This window comes from Vigna unguiculata, chromosome 3 (genome assembly GCF_004118075.2).
Source record: "Vigna unguiculata cultivar IT97K-499-35 chromosome 3, ASM411807v1, whole genome shotgun sequence".
Lineage (NCBI taxonomy): Eukaryota > Viridiplantae > Streptophyta > Magnoliopsida > Fabales > Fabaceae > Vigna > Vigna unguiculata.
Window position 1 is genome coordinate 35,457,962 of NC_040281.1, and position 16,554 is coordinate 35,474,515.

Below are 16,554 nucleotides of genomic sequence, written 5' to 3' on the forward strand. Positions count from 1 at the left end.
CTTAATATGTAGTTATTTAAATTAGTTATTTGATTAGTTTGTTACTTTCACTACTATAAATAGGACTTTTTACATCAGTTATACAAAACATACTACGTCAGTTCTAGAATCATTTTAGACTTCGCCGATGTAATAAGTTGGATTATATTACATCGGTTATCACAATCGATTTTGTATTTATAAAAAACCAAAAATGTTGAAAGTGCATATTACATGGGTTGTAAGAAATAACAGATGTAATATGTTGTGATTTTTAAGAAAATTGCTCACGTGATTGTAGTTATCCATCCCAAACTTCAACCTTTTCGTGCAAAATAAAAGACAAAGTCAAACAATTGGTATAAATTCATAGTCCTAATTTCGTACAATATAAAGTTAATTTAGTTGTAGTGTATCTAGATTGAAAAGAAACCCGAGAATAAACACATTTGTATAACACATTTGAGGAATTTCAAGGACAAATTCTTTGTGGTGGTTACCTTAGTGTATGCATTGACATAAGGATCTTAGTAAGAAGGTATCATGAACTCTAATAACTATTCACACTTAAATAGAGTAGAATGAGTTATTGGTAAGAGTCGTAGGAGGTCCTAATCACTAAGTTGATTTGGTCCTAGGCATGAAGGGGATTTACTTTGTGTTTGGTCGAGTCATAAACCTTTGAAGCTAGGCTTTGCAGAGCTTAGAAACCACCCTAAGTGCACACCTCCAGTGAGTCTAACATCGTTGACATGTATCCGGATAATTGAGTTTAGAGTCATTTGCTTTGCGTGCATATACATTTCCTTATGTTTTATCCATGTTTATATATATATATATATATATATATATATATATATATATATATATATATATACACACACACACACAATCATTTATTGGTTTTAGGTTAACTCTTTTGTACACTAACTTACCAATTTGTTTGTTTTGTATTTGTTTGTCTCTTTCTTTTGCAATGATCACAATATAAGTGTGCGAAGATGAAGATGCATGCTTAGAGGCACCTCTGGAGGATGAGGAACCATTAGTTAGAGTAGTGGAATGTCTCGGGAAGCCTTAGTAGTGGTTAGTCTTTGTATAGAGCTTTGTTGGTTTTAGTTTGTTCGTATAAATGTTATATTTTTATAGCATTATCTTTTGTAAGACTCTATTAATATACTTTATACACTGAATTACTTATTTTGAATACTATTATAAGGTGTCATATTTTGTTAGTTTTAAGCTACTAAAATGGACTGTTAAATTGACATAAAATACCTATCAATCATTCTTTATCATATGAAAATTTATTAAAATAAAAAAGAAAAAATAAGACTTATATATGCCTTTGATTCTTAAACTACAACGTCAAAAAAGAGTTAATGCACCTTTAAGCGAAAAAGATTGTATTCATGCATTTCTTAAGTATAGGGACCTAACAAGATTTAAAATTGGAGATAGAGACAAAAACAAACATTATTTCGAGTTTACAGACAAAAAAGATAATTAACCCAAAAATAAATGAGAACAAAGCATGGGAGATTACACCAAATCCATAATAAAAAATTACACTTCACAAAATTAGACAAATTATACACTATAAGAAAACTCTTAAATAATGACCAATTTTGGTGACCAAAAATATGTTTAGAGACCAATTTCCTAATTAGAGAACAATTTAGAAACCAATTCTTTTAGTAGCCAAAACCTTGGTAGCTAATGTTAACCAATTTAGAGATCAATTCATTATAGAAACTATTTTGGTTACCAATTTAGAAACCAATTATAATTTTTTAAAACTATTTTAATTACCGATAATTTTTAGTTTATAAATTGGTATCTAAATCGATTACTATAGTGACTAATTATTTTGGATCACTAAAATTTGTCATGATTCAATGATTTTATTGTAGTGATAACGGTTATGAATAAAATCTAAATAAATATACGAAAGTAAAACATTAAATTACTTATATTTTTCTAGTAAATAGAAGTTAAATTAGTTAACTTTTTTGTCCGAAAAATAAGATATGAGAAAGTTTGAACTCCAAATATTTACAAAAATGCAAGCACCTGTATCTAGGGATGGCAACGGGTCGGGTCGGGCACGGATAGTATGATACCCGTACCCGACCCGCTAAAAAAAAATCCGCCCGTTTACCCGCCGGGTATCCGCTTAAAAAATACCCGCGGATATTTTTAAAACCCGCGGGTACCCATGGATACCCGATACCCGCAAATATTTAAAAAAATATGAATTTTATAAATTTTTTAATATAAAATTATAAAAATAAAATATAAATTAAATTAAATTATAATTATAATTATAATTATAATTAAATTTGACATAATAAAATATACTGTTACTTCTAATTTTAATTAAATTTAACTTAATAAAATATAAATTAAATTTTAATTTTAATTTTTTGCGGGTAACGGGTACTCGCGGGTACGGATAGTATGATACCCGTACCCGACCCGTTTATAACCGGGTATTAAAATACCCGTTACTCGCTACCCGCGGGTAATAAATACCCGCGGGTAGTAACTATTCGTCGCGGATTTTATCCGCGGATATCTGCGGGCACGGGTATTTTTGCCATCCCTACCTGTATCATTGTTCAATAATTTTCTTGTAGTGATAATGGTTATGAATAAAATATAAATAAATGTATGAAGGTAAAACATTAAATTACTTATATTGTTCTTGTAAATAAAAATTAAATTAGTTAACTTATTTGTCACAAAATAAAATATGAGAACCCTAAATGTTGATCTCAAAATGACTTTTCTTACACATCCCAAAGTACTTCAAAATATGAGAAGTATGTTTGATACTGTTAGGAATCCAAGTGTGAGTCTAAGTCCCACATTGGCTAAAAATGAGAAAGTGGAGCACTATATAAGAATAAAGACTAATAGACCCATTGCTTTAAGGTTTTGGGTTGAGAGTGGTGTCAGTGTCTTATGTGGTTAGGCTCAGATCTCATTGGTGTGTTGTATCTCCCCAGTGAAATCCCCTCCTTGTAAAACCTGACAGATACAATTTTCCAAAACAAAAACAAAGACTTCATTTACTGAACTAATAACTATCGGTGACGGAGTTATGGTCGTGAGCTACTAACCTCATTTGTTCCTATCTCTATTCACGCATTTATATACAATCATTGCACAAAAACAAGTAGCACAAGGAAAGAAAAAAAATGGTAAGCTAATGCATCACATTTTAAACGAAAGGAAAAACTAATTGGATAGGACAAAGGAACATACAAGAATATTAAATAAATATTTTATAGTGACAACCCACGAAAACAAACTCAATGATTTACTATTAGGTTTTTACATAAATTAATACTAAAGTCTCACTTATGATTATAAAACACTAACACATCCAACTACTATCACAATTATACTCATGTTACTTCCGGAAGATTAATGTATTGAACAGACTCTGAGATCTTCAAAGGAAAAAAAATACAGGAGACCAATTTATTAAGAAGGAAGAAGATCGAAGATCGAGAATGAAATGTGCTTTTGTAAATTTTTTTGTAAACCACTTGTATCCTTTGAAATAAACTTCCTTTAAAACCTTTTAACTTTTCCTTATAATATATAAAATATATTATTAATAAGAAAAACAAAGTATCAATATAATAATATAATTCTTAAAATCTTTATTCAGGTTCTCACAAAATTATATATATATATATATATATATATATATATATATATATATATATATATATATATATATATATATATATATATTGTGGGGTATTAGGCTCCTTTTCTATGTGGAGAAAAGGCCCAAAATTTGAGAAGCTCGTGTCTCACTTAACCTAGTGGAGAGGAGGCTATAAAATAAAGAGAGAGGCAGAACAATAGAGTCAGAATACACTGAAAGCGCTAACACATAGAGGGAGAGGTAGAGGGAAAATTATGTTCACGTTTTTCATAGAGCTGTCACAGTAAATTTGGCGCTGCGGATTCGTTCACCGTGGGATCGGGCTGAAATTTTTACAAAAGGTTCAGAACTCATTGCTCTTCATTCTGACCGGTCGGGTCTTTGATACGAGGTTTGAGTTGGGAGATATTAATTTCGCACTGCAGCAGTGATTTGTAGAGGTTTTCCTCTCTTGTTCTTCTCTACTTTGAAAGCTTTGTTGCTTTGTTATTTGGTTGGGTGTTGGCACTAATTTGTGCTATTGATTGAGACTCTTTTGTAGTCTTGTTGATCATAGTGGAGCTATTTCTTTGGTCTGAACGACTCGTGATTTTTACCCTTGATTTGAGGGGTTTTCCACGTTAAAAATCTTGGTGCCTTTATTTGTGTTTTTGGTGATTTGTTATTGCTGCTCTTTGATTATTGCTCCTCATAGATTCTTGCAAATTAGGGGAAATTATATCTGCTGCATTCTCTGGTATATTGTTTGTTGTTGTTTTCTCCATCATATATATATATATATATATATATATATATATATATATATATATATATATATATATATATATATATATATATATATATATATATATATATATATTTGCAATTGCCTGTGGTTGAAGTAAATTCCCGTGAATGTGTCCTTGACTTCTTCTGTCGATTGTTTGCCCTATCATCTGTATTAATTTAAATTGTCAACAAACTAACAAACACAGAGTGACTTTACAAATTGTTTTCATCAAAGGTTAATGTAAAAAATGAAGATAAAATGTAGATCAAAGGTTAACAATGCGTAGGATTCATTTAGCTGAACCCACTATATAATAGGTTTAAACCATTTCATTCTTATTAACCCATATAATTAAGAAAAAAAAATATTATTCTATCACTACTGTAGGTAGTATCATATTTAATGCAATCTTAATAAAGAAAAAAAAGATTATTCTATCACAATTGTAGGTATTATAACCTTTAATGCAATCTTTCTTTTATATAATATATATCTTACTTTCATACATTAGTTGGTCTTATTTTATTTATTGGAAACTTGCATATATAATACTTTTCAGTTATTTTATAACAACTTATATTATAATTTAAATATTATATTGCTTCTTTTTTGGATATATTCTTCTCATCTTAACCTGCTTAGTTTGATTCTATGTTCACAATATCTCAGCTTAACTTGATTAGTTTGATTCTATGTTCACATTCCGCAATTTTTTTTATATTAACAATCAAAATTCTAAATCCTAAACTCTAAAATAGATAATCATAATCATAATGTGTAGATGCAAGAAATAGACTTGTGACTACTGGCACACTTTCCATCAATTTGCAAGTTTATGAAGATGTGCAGTTATGGTGGGGGGTTGAAATTAGATTGGCAGACAAGTCATAAGATAAGCTTGTTTATAGGAGTTGTGCACCTAAAGGTGAGTTTTTGACTCATTGAGTTGGCTTTTCATCTTATTATGTTCAATTTAAATTAGTTAAAATATATATTTGGTTTCTATTTTTCTTCATTTTTATCATTTTAGTCATAATATTGTTTATTTTCAATTAGGTTCTAATTTTTGTCAATTTTGTTTAATTTGATCTTTTATACTAATACAGTTTAAATAATTAATGGTAATGAATAGTGACGACGACATGTAACATCGTGGTTTTTTTTTTTAAAAAAAATCCACATGTCAATTTAGCATTATGTTGCGTGTCAAAGTTAATGTTTTCTATTCAATTTAATACTTATATTCATTATTTTTGTTCAATTTAATTTTAATTTTTTAAAATGGAGTAATTTTGTCCCTTTTCAAATTGAGACCAAATTTAATATTTATATAAATGTTGTAATGATGTTTTTTATTAAAATTCACATTTTTATTAAATATTTTGGTTTAGGGTTACAATTAGTTTAAAATTAGAATGAAAATGGTAAAAATGAGAACGAATTTTAAACTTTTAGATCTATGCTGTTAGATATCATCCTTAAAATTTTCATTCTAATTTTAAACTAATAGTAACCTTAAACAAAAAATATTTAATAAAAATGTAAATTTTAATAAAAATATAATTATAAGTTTTATATAAAAATTAAATGGTATCAATTTCGAGAGGAACAAATTACTTAATTTTAAACAAAATTGGGATTAAATTAGACAATCATAACGAATATAGAGACTAAATTGAATATAAAATATTGACTCTGACATATGACATACTACTGGATTGATATGTAGACACTTTTTTTAAAAGTTAAAAAAAACCCACAAGTGACACGTGGTAGTCACTAGTCATTACTTTTAATTATTAAACAAAATTAGCAAAAAAGAACTAAATTGAACAAAATTGACGAAATTTGGGATCTAATTGAACAAAAAAACAATATTAGGACTAAAATGACAAAATTTAACAAAAATAGGAACCAAATTAGTATTTTAACCATTCAAATTTTATTGTGATTTGAAGGAAAGTATACTCCAACAAGAGGAACAAATTAAACATATTTTTCGGCACATCTAGTTGGAACACTACTAGAAATTCTCATATTACATGGGATTTTCTTGCAAATTTGTTAAAAAAATTGTAAGAAAAGATTTTTTTCTGCTATTTTTTCTAAGAATTTTAATTGGCAGGTAATTCCTTCGTGGGTAATTATTTGCTACAAAATTATAAAATTTGCAAATATTTCCTACAAAATTTGTTACAAAAAGTGTTTTATAAAAAATATTTTGAAGAAAATTGGTAGCAATTTTTTTTCACAACAAAATTTGTAAGTATTTCCTACGAAAAAAATTTCAAAACAAAATTGGTATGAAATATGAGTTTTTTTTAGTAATGAAAAATCTTATGTCAGGCCCTTCTGATCTTCCTAACAATGGAGATGATGTAGTGAACCGTTCTAGTGATAGTACCTGTAACATCCAGCCCAGATATTACGGATTTTAAATAAAATAGAATAAAATAATATTAAAACCTCATTTAATATAACTGTAATTCCCCAAAACGCGGGAAATTTAAAACTTTCATTCATCATAGAATAAACTTTAAAACCATAATTATAAGCTTCATAGCAATCATCAAAGTCTAGTAATATAAAATATTACAAGTTATTTAAAAACATAAAACATAAAACTCAGAAAACTCTTTTCTCCCATACTAGCCCCGCTCTGACTCTATGCCTCATCAAATCCACCTGCAACATCATCTGCTCCTGTGTACTGCGTACACGATCGCCAAACACAAGCAGATAGGGTGAGCTAACAATTAAATAATCATATATATATATATATATATATATAACATATATATACATACAAACACACCAAAGGAATCCCATCCTTTGATTCCATATCACATGGCATCCACCATGTTACCCGTGTTCTACGTTTTCTGATGAGTACCTCAAGATGTCTTGCTGCCACACCTACCAGCAACAACTAGTAGAGCACGTGCGGGAAACCATGCTACGAACCACACTTTGTAATGCCAGGTGGAGTTCCCAATACAAATAACATTCGTAACGTCCCAAGACTACCAAACTCGTTGGTCTCATACCAAGGAGGGCAATCTATCTGGACCCGTCGTATGCGGCACAACACGCACACTCACACTGGCAACACTCGCCAACCCGAGCCACAACTCAAGAGTTCCTAATGTTCATCGTCATCCCGAGCCACAACTCAAGAGATACCATTCTGAGCCACAACTCAAGGAATGCCACGTGCTTAACCCCTATCCTGAGCCACAACTCAAGGGATACGTTCTGAGTCACAACTCAAGGAACCCAGCAAGCCAACCTTCGAGGTATCACCAAAGCTTTGTAGATCACGCACATCCAAAGCAAAAAAAGCTTATGCCTTTGCATCATCGCCTAGCGCTGCTCCAGAGTCGCCATGCGAAACTCGCTTCCAGACCGCTTGGCGGGGGATACGTGCCGTCAGGCGCCAAGCGCTTCTAATGCTACTGTTTCTGCAAGTATCACCTGGTGGGACAACCCTTACCGCCAAGCACCACCATAACTACAAATTCTAATATTACATGGGAATTTTCTTGCAAATTTGTTAAAAACATTTGCAAGAAAAGACTTTTTCCTGCTATTTTTTCTAAGAATTTTAATTGGCAGGTAATTCCTTCGTGGGTAATTATTTCCTACAAAATTATAAAATTCGTAAGTATTTCCTACAAAATTTGTTGCGAAAAGTGTTTTATACAAAATATTTTGCAAAAATATTGGCAGCAATTTCCTGCAAATTTTTTTTTCATAACAAAATTTATAAGTATTTCTTACAAAAAAAATTTCAAAACAAAATTGGCAAGAAATATTGATTTTTTTAGTAGTGCACACACTTCAATATTCTACTGGTTTTGTAGCTATCGCCTGACGGTCAAACACCACTGCCAAGCACTACACCAGTACTTGCGCAATACTGATTTTTAAGCACCCAGAACAAAGTAAAATCAATCATACTCTTATAATTATGCATATCCACAATCAAGAATATAGGTTTCCAGAAATCAACATGACTCTCATGCACAATCTCAATTTCGATGGCTTCATCATACGCGTACACTAGTGTCACCATATATCATATGCATCAATTCACACATATTCATATATATATATATATATATATATATATATATATATATATATATATATATATATATATATATATATATATATATATATTCCACCCTTTATATCCATGCTAGCATTCGATTTCAACTTATGAATAATGTATGCTCAAACAAATATAAAGCAGCAACACTCTGATAATTTAAGTACATGATCTTATGCAACAATGCAAATTAATATAGCATTATTGTCTCTCCTATGCAACAAGTTAATTTATATTGACACACATGCATTCACTAATAAATCAATTCTCAACATGTGACTAAACTAAAGGAACATTCAAATTCATAGAGACTTACAACATAACCCAATCATGCTTCATTAGAAATTACTTGAAATTGTCAAGAGCTTATTCATGCATTTTAAAGACTTCAAAACCAACAATACTGAAAAACATATATCTCTAGCTAGTAACTTCCAAATCAAATCTCTACCGTTCAAAGTGAAGAAATACATGTTATGGACCACCTGTCAAAATTTCACCTAAATCTGACGGTTAACGAACTGGGAAATGCAGTTTTATGAAAACTGCGCAAACTAGAAAAATTTGTAGCACCTAGCGCCCAGAAATCAAGAGCTTGGCGCCTGGCGGTATAAAACCCGTGCCCGACGGTTCCTGCTGCGCAAAAAGTACAAAAAATAGTATTTTTGCACAGTGTTCGCGTTGCCTGGCAGAGTCACCCTTGCCACCAGGCGGTTCATCACAAAAAACCCAGAAAATAGCACATAATTCATGCATCGCCTGGCGGACATTTAATGCCACCTGGCAGTTTCTGGAAAAATTCCAGAAACGTGAAAACAACGAAGGTTTTGATCATACCAAGGCACCACATGCACGCATTATACTACACAAACATCATAAAATAGTTATACACATAAAAGAGTTCTCCTAACCTAGATTCCTTGCTCTAAAAGTGTGTAAATCTTTGAGTTCTTGATCCTAATTGACCTTAGCTTGTGATTCCTCCTTCAAGACTCCTTCTCACTCTCTCTTTTCTCTCCTTGCACGCACTCAACACACTCTCCATAGTACTCACTCTTTGGTAGCTTTAGAAAACCCTTTCTCCTCTCTCACAATGCTCTTAATTCATTTGATTAAGCACCATAAATTCTAAAATGAAAATGACATTAAACTTGGAGTTTAATTGCCATTCAAGGTTCATAAGTAGCTGTTTTTCCAACCCCTCTTGGCTGCTAGGGTTTCCTTGCCCTTTCCCATTAACGCCAAAAGAAATTTTGGCAAAAAAAAAGTTTAATTTGGATCTACCAAGGTTCAAACCCACAACCATGTCACTGTCAAATCAATGCAGAACCATTCAACCAATTCATGTTTCATGATTATTCTTATAATTCTAAGATTATATTATCACTCAACTTGTTCAAGCATTTTATTAAAAATAATCAATTAATTAACACATAAATGGCATACATGGGACTTGAACAAGTCCTCTCACACAACCAAGTACTCTCAACCATTTAAGCTAGTACTTTTCCACATCATATATGTCAATATTAAAATGTCATAAAGGCTCTCATTGACCGCATTTATTAATTAATTATTTACTTAATTATTTAAATTTCTCGGGTCTTACAGTGCTCTACATGAATACTAATGGTGTTTAATGTATATTGATGTTAAAACTTGAATATGTAATTTATAATTAATTTCATTTTTTGTTTTATGTTGAATTATGTATTATAATACTTTTTACTACATTACATATTAGACCTTTTTGTTATTTAACATAATTAAATATGCAACAATTATAAGCAAGTTAGGAAATTAAATATAAGTAGGTTCATTTAGCAATCGATTTCAACACCAATTTAGCCACTATTTCAACCACCGATTTAGCCCCGTTTCAACCTCCGAAAACGAATATTTTGGTGACTGTTTAGTGATCAATTTGGAAACTGGTGGCTATCTGTTTTGGGATTAGGATTTTTGCCATCATTTATATTTGGTGGCTAATTTGATTAGTAGGGGTGTTTGCAATTTAAAAGCTACAGCTATTAATTAAAAAAAATTCATAGATACAAGTTATTTAAATTAAAACTTCTACATTTTGATTATCACATATCTTGTACCCTTTCTTACTCAAATAAAATAAAGAATTTTTAATTAACAATTTATATCTAGAATTAGACTGTATATGTAAATTTATCTTTTGTTGTTAGTGGGAAAGTTGAACTCACAATCTCTTTCAAACCCATCAAACCAACTTTCTAATTCTTAAGAGTCAATGGAGGGAGTTAAACCCACAACCTCTTCCACATTCTCTTTCAACTCTACCACAAAATCAACCTTATATCTATAAAGGAATAACTTGTTTCTGATTCGTTTTGGATTACATTCAATTTTTTTTTCCAACTTAATAGTATTTTACTAAATAATATATTTGATTATAAGCAAATATTTTTTATATAATTTATGACTTATAATTTTTTTAAAAATTATTTCTAATAATAGCTAATCTCAACTTAAAAGTTAAAAATTAAGTATTTGTAATACCAAGTCACTCTTAACACTTTTAACATTAACAAATTACTCTTGAAAAATGGGCTTTAAGTTAAATCAAACTTACAAAACTAGTTTATAAGATGAGATTTGCACCCACTTATATACTATAAATTTACATTATATATAATCAATGTGAGATTTTCAACATACTTCGTCACGTGAAGACATGTGCATCTCATATGTGAGGCTAAACATTAATGGTGGTCTGATAATATTCCGATAGCGAGTGACAAGATAGACTTAACAAACAACAAATATTGCTAAGATAAACTTCAAATGTCTCAAATAAAATATTGATAAATAAACTTTAAGTTTAAGTCAACCTCACAAAATCGACTTATAGAGTAGAGTTTACATCCACTTATATATTGTAAATCTATCTCCTATATCTCTAATTAGTGTGGGATCTCCAACACTAACTTTGTTCATAAAAAAATAAGAATTAAAGTTGAATGTTTTAAACTTATTCTACCCACCGTGTATAAATAAGTATTGTGTTCACTTTTTTTTTTATCTTCGAAAAGTCATTTATGTATAACAATGGAAATTATAGCCATGATGGTAGACAATTTACCTTTTCTAAATGAGATAAAACTTTGGTTTTGACACATTGTCCTTTATCAAAACGAAACAAATTTTCACATGTTTGAATGTTTAAGGAAAGTTTATAAATTTTTTATTTCGGTAGAAATTTCATCTTAATAGAGTTATGATTTTCTACAAATTGTCTCTAATGCTGGCAAAATGTATTTTTGGATAGAAGATCAAGATAGTTTGAACAAATTTTGTATTAGAATAAGTATTTAGTTCCTTATTATTCATTCAAATCTTTCCTTTCAAATAATGATTGCACGATACCTTACTGATTTAAATTAAGACATTCTAGTAATCGAATTGGACCTTGGTCATATGATTTTGTTGGCTAATAGACATGCTTTCTCTAGGTAAGGATAGTTAATTACAACATCTAAATGAGATGTTAATTTTTAGATATTTGAAATGTATACGTAGGAGATTGATTACATACATAGTTTAAGCATATGAATTTCTTTTGGCATTTTTCAAGATGTGATATACTATATTATAGTTTGATGATCGATTTTATAAGACACATTAAAAAATGAAAGAAAGAAAAAATTATTTAAACTATTTTAGATTTCAATTTTTAAGCAATGTTGAACGATCGAGGATAGGAATAATAAACAATACTGAATACAATGATGTTTTTTTTTTTTGAGATATAACCTGTTATCGATGATGAGTGGACAAAAGCTAATGATGATCTCTCGAGGTTAAAGAAGAGACCCTTTAGGCACAACATTAGGACAACAAAGCTTTTGGAGTTTAAATCTCTATTGTTCCTATTTACATTTCCTACATGGCACATTAGAGATTATTTAGTAAATTTTCATATTAAGTATTTCAATCATAGAACTCTAGACCATGTAAATTATCTATTAATTTGTGATTTTGAAATTATTATAATTACATTTAATAAAACTTTTACTTGTTAGTTATAGTGACAAATTGAGAATGAATAAAGGAAAATTCAAATTATATATATTTCTTAAGTTTCACACTACAAGAAAAATTAAAATTTTTCATGGTCAAAATTTGTAAAAAACACTCAAAATAATTTGTTAGTAATAATATATTTTTCCATAAATTTTCCATCAATTTGTGGATAAAATGCTTATAGAAAACGTTTCCTACGAATTTTTACTTTTATTAGATAACTTACGACAAATATATTTTTGGGAGAGTTCACATTTTTATGGTCAAAATTTTCCACTGATTTTTGGTAGAAAATAGTACAACCTTTTTAAAAGATTTTCCCATGGATTTTGCCTCATGAAATCTCAAACACATTTAACACAAACAAAAAGTTGTTGAAGATATACAATTTTAAAAAAAATTAAATTATTGAATATTAATTTTACTACATACTATTATCAAATTTATGCATTAAGAAAACATTTAAATAACCAATTTATCGTAAAATAACTTTTTTTTTTGTATTTCAAATTATCCAATTAATTTTTTTAGAATTAAATCACATTTAGAAATTTTAAGAAGATAATTTAAAATATAAATCTATCAAATATTTACAAAGTTATAAACAAAAGGATACATTTATCATAATTAATAATTTAACAAGTTTAATCAAGATGTCCAATTATTACACTGACAGATAATCATAAAAATTTAAATTTGAACATAACAAAAAATAAATTTGAAATATTTAATAGTATATTTTATTATCTAATACAATTATTTTATAAAATTATCCAAATATTATTTTAAATCGGTAATTGTCTTTTTCTAACAAAATTAGCATTTGTAAAGCAGTGAACCAAAACTTATGTGAATTACCAAAATGTTTGAAGTGCTTGTGGTAGTATATGGATTGGTATCGCAGAATGTTTTGTTCTTAAAACTCACTAAAATTTCCATCCATGAATAAATTGATTATATCACTATCTTTGCCAATTGAAATTAACATTTGAACAAATTAACTTTTCACTTAGAGACACTATCACTAACTGATCCTATTATATTTTTACCTTAATAGTGAAATGATGATAGCTAAAAAGTGTTCTAAAGATGTGATTACTGAAAAGACATAACTCTTGTTAATCGTGAACAAGAAACATTATTTGAGTGAAAAATGGATTTCCTACCCTTAAAGTTTTGAAAATGAAAAATCAAAATCGTTTCAAACTAGTCATATTTTAAGACTGATAGACAATTTGCAAAGACCCAAAGTGATGTAGATGGGAGTGTAGTTACAAGTCTTGGACTAGTTGGGTTTGGTGGATTGCTAAGAGACCAATTGGGGCCTTTTAAATATACTTTTTGGCAGTGTATCATTTCAAATATAATCCATGCCAAAAGTTCATTTTTGTTTTAGTTTTTGAAAATTTTAAATTGTCACTGTATTTTTAATTTCATCCCTGTTTAAAAAAATTAACTCTTTTTTCTCTGTCTTTTTACCAAAAGACCATGAGTTATTTTCCCCAACTAAAGCTCTGATATAAATACCTTTCGCGTGAAAATTGTAGAAGATGGCAAATGCGATTGAACATTCTGTACAAACATAAAAAAAAGTAAAATGTTTGAAAAAACAAAATCATTGTTAATGCTGATTCGTTTACCAATAATCTTTACAAGAGCATTCGCCATGCTTAAAATGATGAAACCTGTTTCTGTCTCTGACAATAATTTCCCTGTTATAAATTTTGGATATCATCTTTGCTACATTGTGGCAATCCCAGCAAATCCTGAGGTTCATAACAACCCTAACGGGAACACCCTTCAAACTAATTAACCCAAAAGCAATGGCTATCTTCTCACTATGTTTACTCAAAGCATCCTCCTTCTCCTCTTCTTCTATATCAAAAAGAACAGGGTTAGTGTCAGCCACATACCCTGCTAGTCTTAAACACCTAGAGATTTCTTCCAGCTTCAATTCAATCTCACCATATCTTGGGTGAGATTTGTCCCCAACAATGAACTCATGAACTTCACCATCAACTTCTATGACACTACAACCAGGGAGCTTCCTCACACCCTTAGCTTTCATAGTCTGCCTCAAACTACTCACCCTTTCCCAATTCTTATACTCAGCATGTATATTTGACAAAAGCACATAAGCACCATCGTTTTTGTCTTCTTGTTCCACTATCTTTTTCAGAGCAAGCTCACCCAGTTCCTTGTTTTTACACACTCTACAAGCATGAAGCAAAGCACTCCATGCACCAACATGAGGCTTCATAGGCATGCTATTGATGAAGTTCAAAGCTTCCTCGACGCGCCCTGCTCTACCATAGATATCAACCATCAGGCCATAATGCTCAAGCTGGGGGTCAATTCCATAAACACTCCTCATTGCGTCAAAATGCTTTCGACCTTCCTCCACCATCCCAACCACACTGCACCCTTTCAAGACAGAAATGAAGGTCACTCCATTTGGCTGAACTCCCTCTCGTTTCATAGTATAAAAAAGATCTAAACTCTCCTCACCAAGACCATTCATGGCCAACCCACCTATTGCACTACTCCAAGTGTAAACATTCCTCTCCTTCATTCCCCAAAAAACCTCCATTGCCTTATCAATGTTCCCACATTTTGCATACATGTCAACAAGTGCAGTTCCCAGAGTTACTGTCATTCCAACCTTATACCTCCCCACATATGCATGCACCCATCTCCCCTGATCCAATGCACCCAATTGGGTACATGCAAACAAAACCAAAACCATTGACACCTCATTAAGTTTCACACCCTCCAATTGCATCAAACGAAACATATCCAACGCCTCTCTGGGCCTTCCACTCTGCGCATACCCCGCAATCATCGCGTTCCACGCAACATAATCTCTCTCAGGCATTTCATCAAACAACTTTCTCGCAAAGTCTACGTCACCACACTTGGCACAAGCATGCAACATGGCGGTTTGAGAAACCAAGTCCGGCTCAGTGACCCCTTCAAACACACCGTAACACGAACTGAGACAACCCAGTTCAGCGTACATGAAAACCAACCCGGTTTGCACATGTGGGTCGTGCTCAAAACCATGCTTTATGACTGCAGCGTGAACGCACAGGCCTGTCACGTGCAGGTGGAGTTGGGCGCACGTGCGGACCAGGAAGGTGAAGGTGTAGTTGTCAGGGGAGAGGGTATTAGAGTGAAGAATGTAGGTGTAAAAATGGAAGCTTTTGGAGGGAGTGGAGCTTTTGGAGTAGGCTCTGATCATGGAGTTGAGAGTGAAGAGTGTGGGGTGGGTTTGTTGGGAATGGAAAATCTTGTTGGCATATTGAAGAAGATTGGTTGTGTTGTGAAGGGCTATGGTGGCAACAAATTGGCCATGGAAATGGGGATTTTTTAGGGTACCCTTAACCACCAACTGAGCATGTATTTGCTTCACCTCTTTCAATGTGGTGCATGAAATTAGCAGTGAAATCGTGGGGTGCTTCGCGATCCTTTTCAAACCCTTCATCTTGATTTGCTGCATCAACTACAAAATGCTCACACTCCAACTAATCTAAATATTGTCGTTATTTTATTAATGGGTAATGATACACAATTTTTAAAGACATGATAAACTTTTTTCTCTCTAAATTTAAATGTGGTGTAGATGATTATTTTAGGTGAACTCCCATTGCTATTTCATGTATTGTTCTTATTGGAGGAGGGTATGGGATTTACAATAAATAAATAATATTCTTTTGTATGGTTTGCGAGGGTTTGTTCAATAAGCCAGTTATGAAATATAATATTTTTATATTGTTCGAAGAGTAATAAGTTAGATTATTTTAAACAAAATGTCATTAACATGATTATATTCAGGGTGGAATTTGGAGAAAATATTCCGGTGTTAAATTAGATTTTTTATATATAATTTTTTTAATTAAAAACAATATTTTCTTTACTTAAACCATGTAATTCAAATTTTTTAATTTTTAATTTTTT

The 16,554-nt window shown here is 30.9% G+C and overlaps 1 protein-coding gene across 1 annotated transcript; it reads right to left on the reverse strand.

Annotated features, from left to right (window-relative positions):
* Positions 1 to 14,228: 14,228 nt before the first annotated feature.
* LOC114177444 (putative pentatricopeptide repeat-containing protein At5g40405) lies at positions 14,229 to 16,197 on the reverse strand. Its single transcript, XM_028062782.1, has one exon. It carries the CDS (start codon positions 16,094 to 16,096, stop codon positions 14,234 to 14,236), a length of 1,863 nt encoding a protein of 620 aa, XP_027918583.1. The 5' UTR covers positions 16,097 to 16,197; the 3' UTR covers positions 14,229 to 14,233.
* Positions 16,198 to 16,554: the final 357 nt, after the last annotated feature.